The 21,034-nt window shown below is 40.5% G+C and overlaps 1 protein-coding gene across 1 annotated transcript in view; it reads left to right on the top strand.

Annotated features, from left to right (window-relative positions):
• LRPPRC (leucine rich pentatricopeptide repeat containing) overlaps positions 1 to 21,034 on the top strand; it is a 116,112-nt gene that overhangs the window by 56,372 nt on the left and 38,706 nt on the right. The window contains exons 23-25 of the mRNA XM_081854507.1: positions 873 to 1,080; positions 13,272 to 13,396; positions 13,963 to 14,069. Of these exons, the coding sequence (XP_081710633.1) occupies positions 873 to 1,080; positions 13,272 to 13,396; positions 13,963 to 14,069 (440 nt within the window). The remainder of the gene's footprint in view (positions 1 to 872; positions 1,081 to 13,271; positions 13,397 to 13,962; positions 14,070 to 21,034) is intronic.

The following is a 21,034-nucleotide window of genomic DNA, read 5'->3' as shown; positions in this document are numbered from 1 at the left end:
TGTTTCTGACTAACCAACTATAATTGGCATTTGTTCTATTAAACAGAAAATTTATTTCCAATTCCTTTAATTGAAAGGGTGTCATAATAGATGTGGATTGTTTGTTAGAGTGAGATTTCACCCCAAAACATGATAAAACCAGATTGTGGCTACCTGTGCAATTAAAAGGTGGCATTGTGTTGATTTTCGGAAGCACACAGCGTGCTTCATGCAGCAGGCAGTTTCAAAAGATGAACCCTGCTTTTATGTAAAGTGGTCAAAACATTTTGCCTGTGCAATAATTAAGAACATTACAAAAAAAATGCACTTATTCCATATACCAAAATGTTTGTTTCTGCCTTCTTAATGAAGCTTAATGAACCTAATGTTTTAACATGCACTCTCTTAGAAAGCTTTCATTGGCTCTCCTTGGCTAATTAGTATCGACACAGCAAACAGGCCCTATCGGTATCAGACCATTAGTCTGGCTGTATATACAGTGTAAACACATCTTTATTATCTGGCCTCGTGACAAGCCATCTGCTGAAGAAACAATGGTGTGATTTAGCAGATGTTAGCACTGAACGATAAAAGCATCCATTTAGTAGGATCTTGTTGCTATAGGGCAGACTCTACAGGGTTACGTAGTGCAGAGTAGGCACACAGTTCCTATCTGTAATTTGTAGTCAAAGTTGCAGCAAAATGATAAAACCATGCTATTGTGGATTCATAATTGTAGTCTCGTTTAGAAATGCAAGTAGTAATTAACTTGAAATTGGCATTATACACCAGAATTTACATTCCTGCTGCTTTTTTGAAATGCTGTTTTAATAGCAGTTTGTTTTCTCTGTACATGAAATTACCTAAGGGTCTTTTGTGGTGGTTCATTGTAGATGCTATTAACATTTTAAAGGAGATGAAAGAGAAGGATGTCCCTATTCAATCTATATCAGCCACATCCTTTTTCCACATTATTAATGGTGCTGCCATGCGTCACGACGTTGAAGTGGTGAATCGGCTACTCGAGACCATTGTGTCCCTGGGTCTAGCAAAGCCTACTGGAAACCTGTGTTCTCCCCTCGTTGGTGTCCACCTTGAAAAGTAAGTTGGTTGCAGTCTGGATCTAACTAAAGAAACAATTGTACTTTGGCTTTTATGCTCACAATTAAAAGTTGCTCTGATCCACTGGACGTGGTCCCCTCTTGTACTCTGGGTGGAGCTGGTTTTTTTTGGGGGGGGGGTGTAGTTGGTCATCGAGCAACCTGTCTGCTTCATTGTATCATGGACCATGGTTCCTGTCATACACTCCTAATATGCTGTATTTGGAGCACAGTTCCTAGTACCGTATGTTCCAGCATACAAGATGACCTTTTATCCCTGGAAAATCACCCCAAAAATCGGGGGTCGTCTTATACGCCGGGTATACACATTGGGAAGGAGGAGAGGGAGCTGGTGAGCAGAGGCGCCCCTTCTGACGTCGCTCCTCCTCCCTCCCCACAGAAGGGGATGCAGAAAGTCCTTCCGAGCGCAGCGCTCGCCCGCCCACCCGCCAAACGCCTCGCCTCGGGCTGCTGCAGTGGCAGAGGCAGTGGAGGGGTGTGCTCTCTGCCCCTGGCGGCGCTCAAACTCTATAACTCTAAAACTCTAAAATTGAACAGCAAAAGTTGGGGATCTAATTATACGCCCAGTCGCCTAATACGCCGGAATCTATCGTACTCTGTAACACCTTTTCCTGTCCTTCCTTAGTTCTGAACCTGATTATTTTATTGCCAGAAACAAATGTATTTATACTGTGGTGTGTGTGTATTTCAGGAGTAAGGCAAAAGCTTAATGGGCAAAAGCAATTTGTTGTCCTCTGGGACAAGTCCGGCAAAATTGGAACACATTTCCAGAATTGAGCAGAAGCAGGCAGACTTAAATCAGTTACCTTCCTAAATCAGCCTTCCCCATTTTGCTACTTTCCAGATGTTGCTAATTATAACTCCCTCATCCCTTACAGTCGGCCATGCTGGTTGGTACTCATGGGAGTTGGGAGTCAAAGAGCAGAAAGCTGCTCAAGAATCTGTTGGGCATCAGCAGTGATTGCCAGGTGTTAGAGCCACTACTCGGGCTGCAATCTAGACTGCATCTAGGAATGAAGCCATTCAAGCCCATAACAGATCTTCTCATGGAATAATCCAGGAGCTAGTGGCAGTGCAATGCAGAGAGCCTGTGCTGGTATAGCCTCAGCCTGTACGTAGCTGCTGAATGCACATTATTTTCAGGTTTGTGGGCACTATAGTATCCCTGCCCTTTATGGTGCAGTCCTGCGCCTTGTCTACTCAGCAACAAGCTCTTGAGTTGGACTTATTCCCAGTAAACTTGTGTAGAATTGCATCCCAGTGATGTCTAGAATCAGGTGGACCACAAAACAAATGTTCCTAAGTCACTCCCAAAAAACCGAAACCCAACACCAAGAACTTTTGGCTTAAACTTGGTAGCATTCTTAATTAGGAGTACAAATATGATTCTTGCAGATTTCAAGAAATGGGTAGTCCCTGTTAAAAATTAATTCAGTAGTTAAATGGTGTAAATTGAATCCTGAATGTGGTGTGTTGGTTTCACTTGCTCTCATGCTAGGTATTTCTCCAATGTACTGTAAGGATCAAAAGGGAATCAAATAACATATTAACAGTAAAAAGAGGTATCAGAGGGCCCTGCTTTGTATGCGATATTTTATGCAGCATGGGAGAGAGTTCGGATGGTCTGGGAATTGGCGTGTTTTCACATGAGTAGAATGTGCCCTTTTATTTAAACTGCACCCCTGGGTTATTTGTGGGGCCTGCCTGGTGTTTTTATGTGAGTAGAATGTGTTCTTTTATTTAAAATGCATCTCTGGGTTATTTGTGTGAGGCATAGGAATTCGTTCTTTTTCTTTCTTTTTTTCAAAACATAGTCTGGCCCCCCACAAGGCCTGAGGGACAGTGAACCGGCCCCCTGCTGAAAAAGTTTGCTGACCCTGTGGAGCAGACTCTGTCAGGCCATTGTGGACTCTCCTTCATTGGAGGTTTTTAAGCAGAGGTTGGATGGCCATCTATCATGGATGCTTTAGTTGATGACCCTCAGGGTTCCTTCCAACTTCACAATTCCATTATTTTAACCAACAACAGCAACAACCTGATTGCTTGCCCAGTCTTGGAAATTTTGCCATTTGCTGTGCTGAAGGTTGTGCTCACCTTGCTCATCAAAAGAAAGTTGGGGCATGTAACTTGTTGGATCAATGTCTTAGCTTGCATTTAGCACTACCATTTACTGTATTTTTCGCCCCATAGGACGCACTTTTTCCCCTCCAAAAATGAAGGGGAAATCTGGGTGCGTCCTATGGGGCGAATGCAGGCTTTCGCTGAAGCTTGGAGAGCGAGAGAGGTCGGTGCGCACCGACCCCTCTCGCTCTCCAGGCTTCAGGAAGACATCCGCAGCCTAGGCAGCCCTGCAGGAGGTCCCGCAGTGCTATCTAGGCTGCGGATAGCAGCCTGCTTCCCGGAGCGTCGGGCGCCCTGAAAGCAGAGCACCTGGCGCTTCGGGAGCGCATCCGCAGCCTGGGCAGCCCTGCAGGAGGTCCCTGAAGCAGAGCGCCCCACGCGCCGGACGGACATCCGCAGCGTGGGGAGCCCTGCAGGAGTTCCCCGCAGGGTTCCCCACGCTGCGGATAGCAGCCTGCCACCCGGCGGGCGGGGCGCCCTGGAGCAGAGCGCCCCGCGTGCCAGGCAGACATCCGCAGCGTGGGGAGCCCTGCAGGAGTTCCCTGCAGGGTTCCCCACACTGCGGATAGCAGCCTGCCACCCGGCGGGTGGGGCGCCCTGGAGCAGAGCGCCCCGCGTGCCGGGCAGACATCCGCAGTGTGGAGAGCCCTGCAGGAGTTCCCCGCAGGGCTCCCCACGCTGCGGATAGCAGCCTGCTGCCTGAGGCAGACATCGGCCAGCCCCACAAGCTCGGGGGACAGCAGGGAGGCGCAGCGCCATTCCTCGACCTGGTTCGGTTTCCCCGACCTGCTTTTGGGGGGGAAATAAAGGAAAAAATTTTTTCCTTTATTTCCCCCCAAAAAAACTAGGTGCGTCCTATGGGACAGAGCGTCCTATGGGACGAAAAATACAGTACCTTCTGTGGCATTTACCCCTTGCCTTGCCTATGATTGTGATTATTAAAATTTGTATATCACCCTTTATCCGAAGATCTCAAGGCAGTTCACAGCATAAAAATGCAAGATAAAAGCACAGAATACATAATAAAAACAAAAACACAACAATACTGATTTCAGCATTAAAGATTTGGACATAAACCAAAGTCCAAGTTTGAGTTCTTCATCCAGTGAGAGTCAGAGCAGTTTTCTTGGCAATTGTCCATTTAAATGTATGTTTAGTTTATAAGCACTATGGTCACTTATCCCAATAGGCTTGATAGCACTTACATCTCAACTCAGGTTCTTTGTGCTCCTCAAGATTAGATCCAGGTTTGCTGGATCTCTGGTCAGTTCGATGACCAACTGTTCTAGGACATAGTCCTAAATGGTATATTGACCTTTTACGTCTTTGTCCAGACCAGCACATATGTAGCTGGTTTGTGTGAAGGTACTTTAAGTTACACATTACAACATTTCATATTGTAGAGGCTTCCTTGATTTTATTCTTCTCCTCAAGGTCTCTTGAGAATTTTGATCAAGTGGACAGTAGCACATCCCCAGCATAAAATTACTCTTGGGCCCTGGTATCGCCACCCAAAAAAATTCTGTGGAGGTGTCAATTTAGTACAGTGGTACCTCGGGTTACATACGCTTCAGGTTACAGACGCTTCAGGTTACAGACTCCGCTAACCCAGAAGTAGTACTTCAGGTTAAGAACTTTGCTTCAGGATGAGAACCGAAATCATGCTCCGGCGGCAGCAGGAAACCCCATTAGCTAAAGTGGTGCTTCAGGTTAAGAACAGTTTCAGGTTAAGAACGGACCACCGGAACGAATTAAGTACTTAACCCGAGGTACCACTGTACAGTGTTCTGCAAGAAGTAGTGATCTCCCCTTGTCAAAACAGAATGTTTCAATTTTGCTGTATTTTTTATGTGATTGTGCCACTGTTTTTTAAAACTCCTGCGTACACTTTTTGTCTGCCTCAGACTATGATCCTAACAATGCTAGCTTGGAAGTTAATGCAATGTCAGTCAGTGGGACCCTTTAGTGGAATGTAATTTGAATGGGATGCCTAAAGTAGTCCAACAGAATCTAAGAGCAAACGCAATTTAGATGGAGTTTGGAGATTTGATCCCTTGAAGGCAATAGAATTAAATACTCCAGGTATTATGTGGGTTGCTTGGAGAATTGGTTGGATGATAGTCCTCTGCTGGCACTAGTTTCCTCAGCAATAATATTGACAACAATTTTGAAGAGCTCTTCTGGCAAGTCTATGACTGGAAAATATAAATGGCAATCTGTTAACGTATTGAAATAGGATTTCGTTTTTAAATACTCTCAGGGTGCCATAGATTGCTTTACAAGCTAACAATTCCCAGTTATGTTGGTCATTTTTTTATATTAGAAAGTTGTCACAAATATTCTACTCCTGATCTTTGTGTGGTGAATGTATGGCCAAATGTGGTTAGAGCATCAGATTTGTCACATTCTTGCCTGCAGTCTTAGATCTTGCCACAAGGGGGTGGAAATGGATGGCAGTCATTTACTCCCAGGGGAAAAAATGAAAACCGTACTAGGATGAAGTTGCATTGGGGAGTAAGCCTGTCTCGCAGTCATGTTACGAGCAGGCCTCACCCCCACCAGCAAGAACCATATGGGAAAATAAGGTCTCTCTCACACACCCCTGGTTCCTGTGGTATACATTCTCTCCCAATTTTTTCCTTTTTAACATGGCATTTTGATAGTCATGTATATTACACGTGCCAATTTTTGGTTCTCGAAATGGGGTAGAGCTGTGGAGATAGGGGGAGACTCAGCGGCTCCCACAGATTTCTGTGGGACAAACAAAACACGCTATCATGGTTCACTTGCAGCTAAACTTTGCTTTATTACAAGTAGGAAAATATCTATTGTTTTTATTTTTACATGCGCTTTGTCTGTCAAGCCCATAAAATGCAACAATGACATTTGTAACTATTTCTAAAACATTATACACAGCATTATACATTATAAACTCTACAGAACTCTTGACCACCCATATTATGGGTATATACATAGAGAGAGAGAAATGTCATCTTCATATTGATGTCACTAATCCATAGATGACTTTCCTCAGGATCTTCATTTAGATGCAAAACAGCATGGGTGACAATATGGAACCCTGCAAAACCCCATAGGCTGAGAGTCAGGGATGAAGAGAGAGAATCTGGGTGTCCCCAGAACACAGGCTTGCTTGATTATATTCTTTTTTCCTTCTTTCTATTTTTGTAAGTTGCCCTGAGGGTTTTGGAAACTGCAGGTAGCTTATCCCCAGTTACCCAGGACCAGGGAGGGCAACTGGAGGTTTTGGATCCTCCAGGATCTCCACAATATAATATCAAATTTGTCATAATGAAAAGCATTTTGCTTGTCTTTTCATAATGGCTCTTTATAGAATTGCTGTTGTTCTTCAGATTGGAAGTTGTACTATTTACTCAACATTAACTTTTTAGACATTTAAAGTATTATTCTTTCAGCATACTGCTAATAGCATGCCTTTCATTGTGGGGAGCCATTTTATCTCAGCATTAGGAATCTAAACCTTTGTGCAACAACTTCTCCTTCAATACCTGGACTTCAAAAAGTGTTGTACATGGGAGTTTTAATTGTTACAGACTTAAAAAAACACCACCCAGTTATTATTTACAATAAGGTGTTATGCGGCTGAATACAATAAAAGGTGGAAAGAGTTATTATGGGCACATTTTCCTTGCATTTAAGCTCTCGTCGTTGGATCAAACCTACTGAAACAAAATCATTATTTGGTAGAAAAACAGGGCACTGTCAAACATTCCCATTCCCAAATATGGTGTTTTCAGAGAATTATTCCATTAGAAACATTTCATGAAAACCTTGTATAAGAATACACCCCCCCCCCCTTCTAATGTGTGATTCTTTTTCTGATAGAGAGAGAAAAAACCTGTGGCCCTCAATATGCTGCTGGACTAAATCTCCCATCATTCCTCAACCATTGCCCCTTCTGGCTTTGGCTGATGGAAGTTCAACAACATCTGGAGGGCCACAGTTTATAGGTTTGCTTGTTTTGTTTCTAGTATAAATTCCCGCCCCTCCTAAATCCTAACTAATTGAGGATCATGTAGTAAGTTGTACGCTCAGTAGCAAATCAGATTTGACTACATGGTAATGTCGCTGAGAGATAACAGAATCAGATTTAGTTACAAGATGGTGTCACTGAGGGCAAGGACAGTGCTTCAGTTACACAAGTGATCCCAGCCAGTCGGTGATCATATAAAGCAGAGTTTCCCAAACTTGGGTCTCCAGCTGTTTTTGGACTATGATTCCCATCATCCCTGACCTAGGGATGATGGGAGTTGTAGTCCAAAAACAGCTGGAGACCCAAGTTTGGGAAACACTGATACAAACAGTGCTTTTTTTCCAGGGAGTACTGAAGGGTACACAGTACTGGCACCTCTTTTTGTTGTTAAAAAGTGTGGCACTTACTGTAAGAACTTCATGGTGAGTATCGACGCTTATTTTTATAGCACTGGATATAAAAATGAGATTATGCTAAAAAGCACATCGGGTTTGGCTACATGATAATGTTTCAGAGGGCAAATGAAACCAACTGAGAAAGATAACAGAAGATAGCAACGTGATAGCCAGTGTGGTGTAGTGGTTAAGAGCGGTAGTCTCCTAATCTGGGGAACCGGGTTCGCGTCTCCGCTCCTCCACATGCAGCTGCTGGGTGACCTTGGGCTAGTCACACTTCTGTGAAGTCTCTCAGCCCCACTCACCTCACAGAGTGTTTGTTGTGGGGGAGGAAGGGAAAGGAGAATGTTAGCCGCTTTGAGACTCCTTAAAGGGAGTGAAAGGCGGGATATCAAATCCAAACTCTTCTTCTTCTTCTTCTTCTGAATGCATAAGGTGAATTTTTTTACAGTCATTGCCAAAAACGTCATTGGAAGACATGGCCTGAAGCACAGTGAATAATTTGAGTTCAGCCATTTAAGAAATCTTTTTCTGAGGCACAAAATGAGAAAAGCCTCCTCACTGCCAAAATGTTAAACTTGCTTGTAGTTCAGACAAGTGAAAACAACTGATTTAGCTGGGTGAAGTTTGACTTAGAAATGGAGTGTAAGTTCTCAATGGGTTACTGATTAAATCACAACTCCTGCTGTCCATTGAAGAGACTTATGGATTCATATACACTACAATCCCTGGACTCAAAATTTTAGCAGTCCCCTTTCTAAGACGTGTTGTGTCTCTGTAGCCCTTGTCTAAGTTTAAATATAGCTATTCATTAAAAATTATGGCAAGTTGTTTTATTAATTTGTTGATTTCTCCCATCAGTCTGTTAAAAATCACTGCTTTTTCTGAACACCCTCCCCCAGCAGCTTTTTTGCATCTTTATTTCAAACGTCCACATTATTTCTAGATTGTTTTCTTTCTCTTCAAAACACACTTTTTTTTTTTTTGAGTGAAGCAAAGGTTTGTCTCTCTTACTCCATTATTGCAATTAGAAATTTTGCATCATCAGTGCCAAAGGACAGAAATGGTTCATTTGCCCTAGGAGAACAGGACAGTGATAAGATGATTTTTTTTGTCAAGGATCATTGGGTCGTAATTAAGTTACATTCATTGCTATTGCTTTTTGAAGGATGATTGGTAAATGACAGGCTTCATGTGTTTAGTACGGACAGTGTTCACCAGAGTTTTTCCCCCCTCTCTCTCTCCCTCTGTCAGAAAATCCTGTTGAGCCTGATAATGTAAATGTGGCATTTTATTCTGAACAAAAGAGCAGGGAAATGAGCTATCTTGTCTAATCATTCAGTTGTTTAACACCGACTTCCAGTTTAGACTCAATTGGCTGGAAAGCACTTGACATGTGAAGTTAGTGCTGTTCGGAACGCATGTTTGAGTAAATTTTAAAGTAAGTGACAGCTAAATTGTACCTAGGGAAATTACAAAGCCTTCAACACAGTTAATTTTTTTGGGAGGATTAGTTGTAATTGCAACACCAGTCTCCTTGAAAATTCCTCGTTATAGCTGATGAACGGAAGGGGGGGGGGCATTTAGCTCTTTCAAGAGCCCCGTTCTCTTAACAGAATATTTTTTTAAGCTGATTGTACCTTACTGAATTGATTTCCCTCCACACTAACATATGCTTCAGATTTGCAGAGGGATTTGTTTTTGAGGCATTCTCTGTGGTTTTCTTTCCCAGGGTCCCTTTTTTTCTCTTTCTCCCTCCCCTTTTTTATTTCTTCCTCTCTAGCGATTTCAGGTTTGAGAGCTTTTCAATCAGTAAACCCCTTAGGTAAATTGCCACTTCACTAACACTTTATGCAGAACACTGAAGCACTTCATTCCAATTAAAATCAATATTTAGAGTATTTTTTTTTTTATCAAGCAGGCTTCTAGGTTTGGAAAAGTTGTTTATAGCAAGTAAAGAAGGTAAGGTTGAGAAAGTGGCACCCTTTAAGCAAGAGGATTTCTTGTATTTTTTTACTTTTTCTTGCCACTCAGGGCCACACATAATTTATTGTTCAATCAGTTTGAGATCTCAGCTAGTTTTGTGAGCAGTCACATATTGGCTCCTTGCAAGATTGGAATAGTTACCTTGCGCCTTACTCTTATCTGAAGCAAAATGTTTTTGTCTTCTATCCTAAGCACACATACCTGGGCATAAGACCCATTTAGCCGTATGAGATTTATTCCTGTGTATGCCTGCATAGGATTGGACCAGGGCTTATCAACCTTTTTAAGCCTGTGGGCACATTTTGATTTTTGAGTGAGTCCCTTAGGTACTACCACTCTGTTACTTCTCGCACTCTTCCCCTACCCCACCCTGAGATGGAAGGAAATAAGCACATGTTACATACTTTGCTTTGTCAAGGGATCTGGGTAAAATTAGGATCCAGTAGAATTAACCTGATCCTTGAAAAGTTCATAAAGGGAAAGAGGAAATGGGAAAGACAGTCACTGTTCCAACTTCCTCCTTCAGCTCTATCTACATTAAAAGCAGTGCATGTTGGAAAAGACCACCGTGTCCACAGGCATTCCTGGATAAAATTTATTCTATGTCACAGAAATCCAAATTAAGATGTGTTTTGCTGTGTCAAGACTGTCATGACATCATGTGTGTGTTGAGACTAATACACATGATTGCAGCTGACATGCAAGTTAGAATGGAATGGGATATTATTTCCTTTTTGATACGATTTCACCATTCAGTTTACATAGAGCAGCAAAGTGCCATGTGTTCTAAAGCCCACATTGAACAGCAAGATGAGTATAGATGAAATAGCTCAATTGTCTAGTGAACTGCTCAGTTTTGTGTTTCGAATTTATTAGCTGATTGCTCTAATTCTGTGTCTTTAAAGTAAATGTAATCTGATAGTAGTTCACGTCAAATAGAAGCTTAAAGATAGCTTTTTAGATCAGATATACAGTGGTACCTCGGTTTTCGAACATAATCCATTCCGGAAGACCATTCGAGTTCCTCCATACGGAAGCTGTGTGGCATGTTCGACTTCCAAGGCTTGTTCGGAAACTGAAGCATTTACTTCCGAGTTTACACGTTCAAAAACCGAAATGTTCATCAACAGAGACATTCAAAAACCGAGGTACCACTGTTTCTGTGCTTCAAAGGTTAGCTTAGCTACCTTCATTTGATAAGCCAAAGGTAGTCTAGTGGGAAGTGTTCCTTTGCAAGCCTTCTGGAAGGAATCTCCTGCATATCACACATTTGGGTGGAGCTTTGAACAAGGGAACCTCTTGGTAGATTGGCTGACCTGTAAGATCCTGTCTAATTTATGTGTAATAGCTGCATTCTATAGGTATGCTGCAAACAAATGTGATTGGCCCATGCAGTTTTGCTTGTCCACAGGGGCACCACCAATTCTGTCAGTTTTCCCACAGCCCTGGTTGAAGCCCCTGGTGTTGCATGAGGTCCTTTTGGTGGGTCCCCTCATCAGGAGCAGTTGTAGTCAGAAGAGTGGCATCAACGCCTCACAAGCACACATGGCAGTTTTGATCCACACCCTTGAATTTATTTGCATTATGTAAAAATAATTGGCTTCTTAAACTTGGTTGATATGGAACTAGCTTTTTTCAATCTCTTGAAAACCAGACATCAGAAGCCGTGGTAGTACAGTGGTACCTCGGGTTACTGACGCTCCAGGTTACATACGCTTCAGGTTACAGACTCCGCTAACCCAGAAATAGTACCTCAGGTGAAGAACTTTGCTTCAGGATGAGAACAGAAATCGTGCTCCAGCGGCGCAGCGGCAGCAAGAGGCCCCATTAGCTAAAGTGGTGCTTCAGGTTAAGAACAGCTTCAGGTTAAGAACAGACCTCCAGAACGAATTAAGTACTTAACCCGAGGTACCACTGTATTGTAGCGTTTGCATAACGCTAGGTGAAACATTGAGTTTATGATTGGCAAAACATTTACAAATGCTTAGACATACATTCATGGCTACTTGTACGTTAACCCCTGTTCATTTCCAGGACTCATTATTTTATGCAAACAGGCTAAATACCTTCAGAAATATATATCTGGAGCATGAACACTATTAATGTGTCTGTTTGATTGGCATTCTAATTTATTCATTCATTTATTGATAGCTCTGACCTAAACAGGCAATTTAGGGCTGTGGGAATGCAGCTGAAACAGTACCATTGCTCTTTTCAGAGTCACTGTCAGAAGCTGAGCATAAACATTGAGAACTTGAATGTATAAATTTGATTGCACCCTAGGTGGAATTATTGGGAGTTCTCAAGCTGTTTCTATGGGTGTTAACTGAACTTGCAACCAGAGCAGAAGAAAACACTGATTATATAAAGCTTTATACCCATCTGTGGTAGCTACCATAGTATTTCTTTTGTATGACAGTAATCTAGCCGGCATCATCCACTTGCAGTTTTGAAATTAACCTGTAATTTAGTCTTCACCCCAAATGACAATAATTCAAATGACTCTGTGGGGTGCCAGAAGATGCGCTGTAAACAGGACTCAGTAAAGGGGTTAAGGTAGCGATCCCTCAAGCTTGGCTCATTTTTTTATGGTTTCGTATGGAATGCAGTAAAATCGCTTCTAAATTTGTATTTAATTTCATAATATTTTTCAGAATTAGAATACCTTCTAAAAATAGTTATGGAATGGACTTCTCTTTTTTTAAAAATCACATAATTTGTTGTATTGGTTATGTGATGGCATAACACAATATAATGTCAGTTCAAAATGCTAAAATAAGCTTTTTCTGAAGAAACTGAATTGTGCTTCTAATATTCTTTTTAATTTTCAGTATCATCAAAACTAACTGTGCATAGTATATAATAAAATGTTTTATAAACAGCTTTCTTAAACACATAGGTTAGACCAATGTTGTTGTTGTTGAATGAGAGGGGCTCACACTCAATGTTAGCAGAGTTCATTAAAAAAAATGCACCCAGCTTCTGTGGACCCATATCATTCAGATTAGATCTTTCTTCATATTTGCTTCAAAGAGCTTCCTGTATAATAAAGTAGGGCCATCTAGATATGAGAACTCATATGTGACCATTCTTTTGATCCGTCAGTTAATGAAAATTAGATTATAATAATTTGTGTATTGTACAAAAGTCAAAATAATTCTCTTTTTGAGGTTCCTGGTGAAGTGTTAGGAAATGAATTGGATGCATTTTATCTCCTCGATCCTTTTTTGGACGATAGGTGACTGTTTCTGAGGTTTGCTGTATACGTTGTTGTTTTTCTTCCATCTAAAATCCCTGCGGGATTTGACATCTTTCCGCAGGGCCTGCAAGACAGAGCCGTTCCACCAGGCCTTTGGCCAAGGCACAGTTTGACCCCCTCCTTCTGTAATCCTCATAGAACTCTAGCCCAATGGCTGCCATTAATTTGATTCTGAATTGATTTTAGAATGTATTTCAGTTAATTGTGATTTTATGTAAACTGTGCTATTTTTACTGTTGTTAGCCGCTCTGAGACCAGCTTTGGCTGGGGAGGGCAGGATATAAATATTATTATTATTATTATTATTATTATTATTATTATTATTACTACTACTACTACTACTATTACTATTATTATCATTATCATTATTATTAACATGTTGTGGATTTTCTTTTAAGGGGTGACATAGAAGCTGCCATGGAAGCTGTGTTTGACTGCTATAGGAAGTATGGCAGCTTTCCTAGACTTCATGATGTCTTGAGCAGATTAATACAGAAGGGAAACACCGAACTGTTGCAGAAAGGTTGGTTGCTGCTATTACGGATTGGGATTGTCTTCTGTTCTTGCCCTGCATTATGGTAGGGGGACACCTTAACCCAACAAAGTTTTAGCCATTTATTACTGAGGGTCACAGCAGTAATGTTTGGAATCACATGTTCAAACCATGTCCTGTGATCAAGAAGAATTATTTAAAAGTTTTCGGGGGCACGAGGGATACCAATAATATCCCAAGGACTTCACAAAACAAACTTAAATCCATTGATTCCAATAGGTCTACTCAGTAGGATGGCCAATCTCTGTGCAGTTCTGTGCTTGAAGAATATTTAGCTCCACAATTCATGAAATCCCCCCTAGAAATCTTCATCAGAAAAAGACCAGTCTTTCTGATATGGTAAAAATCAAACTCATCTAGAAAGTGGTATTCAGATGCATGGATGGAGAGGTGAACATGTCATTAGATCATCTAGCTATAAGTGATCACATGATGCTATGGCATGGGTGTCCAGTGACTCAGCCATTTGCCTTGTGACATGTTCCTTTTGACTCTAAACAGGTAACCTAATCTGCTTTTTATGAATGTTCCTATAGCAATGGATTACATAAGCCAAGAGAGAGGTGAAATGATGATGCTGTATGATCTCTTCTTCGCCTTCCTGAATACCGGCAAATATAAAGAAGCCAAGAAGATCATTGAGGTGAGACTATAACTACAGTACTCTAATCATACAACTATTTAGAGTTTTAATTAGAATTATATATTTAAAGTTTTGAACCTTTAATTAGTCTTGTTCTGATTAATGTTAATAGAATCCAATCCTAGTAATGAAAGATGGGGGGGGTGGAGGAGTCAGGGGAAGGCTAGGCTTCATTTTCCCCCATTGTGTATAATTACAGTTAGAAGCGAGGCGGCCTGGCTGTATATTGGAATTGTTTCCTTACTTTGTCAAATTCACTATTAAATATCCAAATGATATTTGCATATTAAATCTTGGATTGTGGAACAATTAAATTAAACCTGCATTCCTGGGTGTAAAGTTGCTAATCCTCTTTCCCAACAAATTCTTTGTTCTTTAAAGCACTGGAATTTAATTTGCTGCAGACCATGCTCAGATTTATTTGTAATGCTTGTCTACCAGTTAATCAGCCAAACAAGTGCTGTCTGCTACTGTTTGGCATTTAATTTAGCTTTTTTTTCCCCCCTCCCACTATGGTAAGCAGCTTATAGAAAGTGGTAGGTGACAAACTTGGTCTATTTAGGATTAGTATATTTTATCTAGGCTTGATTGAAATTTTGCTTACTGAAATTGATAAGTCAAAAGGGCAGCCTCAGAGCCTTCCCAGATTGTGATTATTTTCCTCTAACACAGTTGCATTTCTCCCCCCCCCGCCCCTCCCAAACTCCATATTAGTTGACCAGTTTACATTCGTGAGAGGAAAAGAGAGAAGTTAATCTTTTTGCAAAGATGAGGCTAAGCTTTTCAAATGTAAAGGGAAAGAACCCAAAGGTCCTTTTAGTAAATCACAAGGTGACTTATTAATAATTGCTTAAATTAAAAAAGTGAAAGAAAATACTGAATGCTAGTCACAGCTTTGCCTGAATTATTGTTTCAGTGATAATTTTGAGTAAACTACCTGATTGGATGAATTTTGGTTCTGAAATACCAACAGCTTTATCAAAAAGGTTAAAACAATAAAATAAAGGGAGGGAAATATAGATGTGAAGGCCTAGAAAAACAAACATGTGTACAGGGCCAGAGAAAAAGTCCTTATACATCGAACTTTTCTTCAACCTCCCCTAAATACTTAATCTACCATCACCCCTGTGCTGCTTGCCCTGTTGGTGTCTAAACAAGTAGACTCTTGCCCTGCAGTCTATTTGCACTTTTTGTCTTAAACCCCCCCCCCCCAAACTTTAAACAAATTGTCAGTTCCTTTCATTTCTGTTTTTCCTAAATAACCACTCACTTAACTTTGTGTTTCACTTAGGGATTAGCAAATATAATGTCAACAGACGACAACAGCCTAAAACATTAATTTCAGAAACTTTCCCTCTTGCTAGTTTATCAGAAGAGAAAGTAGACATCTGGCATTCTTGCTTGTCCTTTTTATGTTGGATTAAGATTTCTTAGTTTTGCATAATCTTGATGGAGCCTCATCTAAGCTTTTTTAATATGCTTCATTCACTTTTCAGCTCTTTAATTTTGCTCGTTCTCCTGTGCCAAAGACCAATCTGTAGCAATTACAGAATCTTGGGCTATAATTTGTTTAGAAGGGATAGATAGGCAGCACGTTAGAGGTTTGCGTATATACGTAGTGACAATTTGTGTTTTAAAACACAGGTTACCTCTTGGTATGAGTGTTTATTTACAAGTTTCATCCAAGAGGAATAGTATTCCCTGGTCCAAAGACCTGGTGTAGATGTAGTAGTTCCTTGCAAACAATAGCTGGCACAGATTGGGAGCCAGGCTTTTGAACCTGTTCCCAGCGTTTGCCAGTGGATATGCAACCATAGTTAGTTTGTGTTAACATGGTTTGCACCTGAGTACTTAATATGAAACTTGGGTTAATGCTAGACTCATAGACTTCCTATTATTTGGACTGAAGTTGTCTGTATATGAATAAAGTACATGTTCTGCTACTTGAAGTGGTTTGAAATATATGAAGTACAGAGATATTGTTATGTTTGGAGGGGGGAAGTACACCTTTAAATAGGTTTATTAAGTAGTTGTTATTATTATTATATATTGAATTTATATACCACCCTATACCTGGAGTTCTTAGGGCGGTTCACAGAACAAAGTTCTGAATCTTATTTTTAGTTATTTAATAAATTAATTAAAATAATGTAATAAACACACTTTTCTTGAGTAGACTGTCATTTTAAAGATCTGAATGCTTTAAAATTTTGTTGGTGTATTTTATTTTATTTTATTTTATTTTATTTTATTTTATTTTATTTTATTACTTCTGTGCACCACCTTGATAGTTTGAGAGAGCAGTATAGAAATGCATTTGTAAATAAATGCAAATTAAAAACAATCCTTATGCATATTGTACTCTAGGAGGCATAGTTTGGTCAGAATCGAGTATACACTTTCAGAGTTACCACTAAATACATTACTTCGAGTCACCATTGCCACTAGAGGGCCGTAAAAATTGTGTCCCGGGCTTTTTAGACTCGTCTCCCCATGTAATATCTGAAACCAAAGGGGCACATTGGTTGCTAGATGTGAACTTTTTTCCAGCTCTCCTACTCCACTAAAAGTGCATCAGAAATAGCTTAAAGGTAAATTAAAACCACAGCATAAAACCCCCAAACAGTACAAATCAGTGGCAGGTGTTTTTGAAGTTCCCTTATCCAGCCTGCCCTTCTGCAAAAAACCTTCCTGAAGAGCTATGTTGTAAGCCATGCCTATCGATGAAACCACAATAATCTCCTCCCCTTCACATCACAAGGCCTAGGCTGGCACATATGGAGAGAAGCATCCCTTCAAATATTTGGGACTTAAGTTGATCAGGGCTTTGAAAGTCAACAAGCACCTTGCATTGGGTCTAGCAGCACAGCTGTTATCATATGAGTTACATTTGCTTCCTAATTTGTGAAACTGGGTATTCCAGAATATCACAGCCTGATATAATGCAGTGAATATCCCTGTTTCAAACTGTGTCTCTGTTAGACTGTTTAATCTGACAATGTGAAGATGATACCTGTTTGTGGGAAAAAAATCTTTAGTGCTGCTGACAGCAGCTCATTCTTGTGAATAACCCAGCTGCTCGTGAAAGCTGTTACTAGTGTGCTTTGTGTTAAAAAGTTCAATATGATATTTCACTCTTATTTTAATGTTTCCACATCCTTTATGCCATTTTCCCTACTGTTGTTGTAGCACCAACTTTTGGTACAATATTATGCTCCCCAAAGAATCTGTTCAGTGTAAGAATATTGACAGAACTCAAATGTTCAAGTGATTCTTGAGATACTTGAGAGTAAAAGCAGATGATGGCACTCAGACCTGACAAGGGAGCTAGCTACTTAGGGTTGATTATATACATATAATGTCTAGTGAAATTAAAGCAATACAGTGATTTCAGCACAGCATTGGACATGCATTACAATACCAACCGATTTCAATATACCATTGGTTTTGTATGTTTTTAATCTACTGTAAAAACCATGAAAATATTTCTGGGTCCTGAGATTGAGAGATTACAGCACCCTTTCATCCAAATTGCTTTTTCTGCGTATCTGTATAAAATCAACATGAAACTCAATTTTGTAGTGGAGATAAAACTATTGTAGCAAGATGTTCCTTTATTTGTAAAGTATGATTTCATTTTAATATAGATGTTCCAAAGAAATTTAGCTTCCTAGATTATTGATGTGACCTATTGAGCATGAGAGATGGCTGGAACAAATTATTTTGCATGATGTGTGCGAGAGAGATGTTGGTATATTGCTGCCTTTGAATATAGTTCAGAAGCTACAGCTGGTAGTTCAGAGGCCAGATACAACACCAATCCTGGCACCAGTTGGCTTTGACCTATAAAGCCTTATGCACCCAGGACTCCGATACCTCAAGGACACCACGTAAATCAACCCAGGCCCTGTGTTTGGCATTTAAGACACTTCTCTTTGTGTCCCCTCTGAAGGAAGTGCAGATGGTGACACCATGACAGCAGGCCTTCTCAGTGGTGGCTCCCTGTTTGTCGGGTGCTCTCCCCAAGGAGGCACACCTAATGCCACTGTTTGAACCAGGCAATGCCATTTATATTCGTCCAGGCTCTTGGACCTTACTTTTCTGCTCATCTTTTTAGTGTGGTAGAGGGAGTTCAATCTGCCCTTTTATACATGTTATCTGTGAGAATTTTAGGTTTCTTTTCCTTTGTTTTTAATGTTTGTTTCTGTAATACACTTTTGTTTAAAAAGTGACTAATAAATAGATTAATGATACACAATGCATATGCTCGTAAAACAGTACGTAGTGTAAATAAGAATAGATTAGTATTAAGGCTCTTCTTATATTCTTTTGTAAAACCTCTCACCCTCCCTTCCTCTACATAGCTGGGAGGAGGAATTTCTGTTCCGCTTTTGATAAACCACAGTTTATCATACCAGTTTGGATCTGGAACGATGGTCAATCTTAACTGTAGTTAAAATGCCAACTTCAGTAACTATGATTTGAAGTTGGCTTGTTTTGTCACAGACCACTAGTTAATGTTAACTTCAGTTTGTTGATCCAGATGGCACTACAAGGTGCAGGTAAGCAGTACTTTCTGAACTCTTCCTCCAGGCTGAACTATGCTTTAGGACAACCTTGTTAGCGAGCCCCAAAAAGCTTAAGGTCTGCAAAAACTCCCTTGCATTTTACTCTTAACAGGGGCTTGTTGTTATAGTGGTGGTGGTTGTAAAAAGGCAAGCTGGTGATGAGGAAATAGAGTTCTGTCTGCTTCTTCTGACATGCCCTTGATTTCTATGATGGACATGCAGGAAGGGTCTCATCCTTCTGTGCTGGCTGTGGAAGAAGTGGCTTTCTTCTGAGGCCAGCACAAAAACCAAGCAAGCAGCAGCACCAGCAGATTCACCAACCCCCATATATATATATATCCAGTTCTGTTGCTATGAGCGATAACCAAAGATCACCTCTGTCCGTTATGTTAAGGCAGTTCCACATTAGGCTGAGTAAATAATTCACACGACTGAAACCTGATTCTACCAAATACGAAGTAGGAATCCCATCCAGCGGGAAGCACGGTCACTTCTCTGTTCATTCTACTTCTCTGTTATCTGTTCTGTTCACTTCTCCCTTCCCTCTGTGGGAAGTCTCGTGCCATGCCCCCCCCCATTTACACAATTTCCACCTGTGGCCCCCTTGGAATATCCTGGGGGTCCTCAGGGGGGCATATGGCCCCCGGTTGAGAAACGCTGGTGTACACAGTGTGTGCAATAGAATATAACACGCCAATAAAATGACTGGCAGATTTAAAAATGGGAAAAGTTCCATAGGCCTGGCTACATCAAAAGGTCTTAAGGTGACACCTGGGAACCAGAAGCAAGGGTGCCAGATCACTCTATCCCTCCTGTGGCAGCTCTCAGGCTCACCTGGACGGCCACTGATACACTCACTCGCTTGGAGTTCCTGTTTGCCATGCAATGCGAATATGGCCAGTATGATGCTACCTCTGATCCAGCCCATTTCCTGCACTATCTGAATAATTCCACAGAGTGGTGTAGGAGGAGAAAGAAGGCTGTATCAGAGAAATGAGTAGGACAGAGAGTTCTAATTTGAGACACCCCATCGGAATATGAAGAATAAGACATTAAAAGTGCAAGGTGTGTGTGAATAGATTAATGGCACGCAATATCTTCATCTTAGAAAAGTTCAGAGTGTGTTGGTAACTGGCTATCATCGCCTTTCATAAACAAGTCCTTGTTTACTTTAAAGTTATAGCAGAGGAAGAAATTAGACATAACGGCATGGAATATATAAGAATAAGAAATCAGGATGAGAGACTTCTTTTTTTTTAACAGAATGGTGAAAATTTGTTGAATATATGAAGACAATTGTAAATAATTAAAAATGTTAGCAGGATTGACCTAAACGTGAGCAGTAAGAAATAATTAAAAGGGAACATAAAGGATAAATTTGTAAATAGGTTTGAATTGGTTATGCAGTAAGAATATGATATAGACTAAGGAACTGCAAGAGGGGGAGGGAAGTCGAAGAAAATGTAGGTTGAATTTGAGTTACAGATAGGTAGCCGTGTTGGTCTGCCATGGTCAAAACAAAATAAAAAAATTCCTTCCAGTAGCACCTTAAAGACCAACTGAGTTAGTTCTAGGTATGAGCTTTCGTGTGCATGCACACTTCTGAAGAAGTGTGCATGCACACGAAAGCTCATACCTAGAACTAACTCAGTTGGTCTTTAAGGTGCTACTGGAAGGAATTTTTTTATTTTGTTTAGGTTGAATTTGTTTAGATTTAATTTTTGTTGTTAAAACATTGTAAAATGCAAAAATGATTATTACTATTTTTGAAAGGATATTCAAGGCTGTTTTTTACTTATGTGTAAGACAACTGCCCATTGGAGCCAGAGCTGTAGCTCCCATAGCTGTGTTTTATTAATACTGCTGCTGCTGCTGCTGCTACCACCACAACCATTTATTAATTTACAAATCTCCTTTTACTTAAATGTCTTAAGGAAGTTTACAGCCATGTCATAAAAACAGATAAAATAGTTTTAAAAAAACAACAAGGCTGAAAATAGGTTTAAAAACAATACAAAATGAACACCTAAGGCAGAGACCTTTTTTTTCCAGCTGGCAAGGCTTGTTGAAACAAAAGTGACCTCAATTGTTCTCAGAAAATACTGATAGTAGGTGTCTGCCGTATCTCGGCAGGAATGCTGGTTCCACAGAATAGGCTCTCAGAAGGCTTTTCTGCTGTAATGCTTTTATGACAGAATGCTACCTTTGTTTAAATCATGTACAGTGGTACCTCAGGTTACATATGCTTCAGGTTACATACACTTCAGGTTACAGACTCCGCTAACCCAGAAATAGTGCTTCAGGTTAAGAACTTTGCTTCAGAATGAGAACAGAAATCGTACTCGGGCAGCGCAGCAGCAGCAGGAGGCTCCATTAGCTAAAGTGGTGCTTCAGGTT

This window comes from Podarcis erhardii (genome assembly GCF_964252035.2).
Source record: "Podarcis erhardii genome assembly, chromosome: 3".
Lineage (NCBI taxonomy): Eukaryota > Metazoa > Chordata > Lepidosauria > Squamata > Lacertidae > Podarcis > Podarcis erhardii.
The sequence above is the reverse complement of the archived record's forward strand: the minus strand, read 5'-3'. Positions and strand labels throughout refer to the sequence as shown.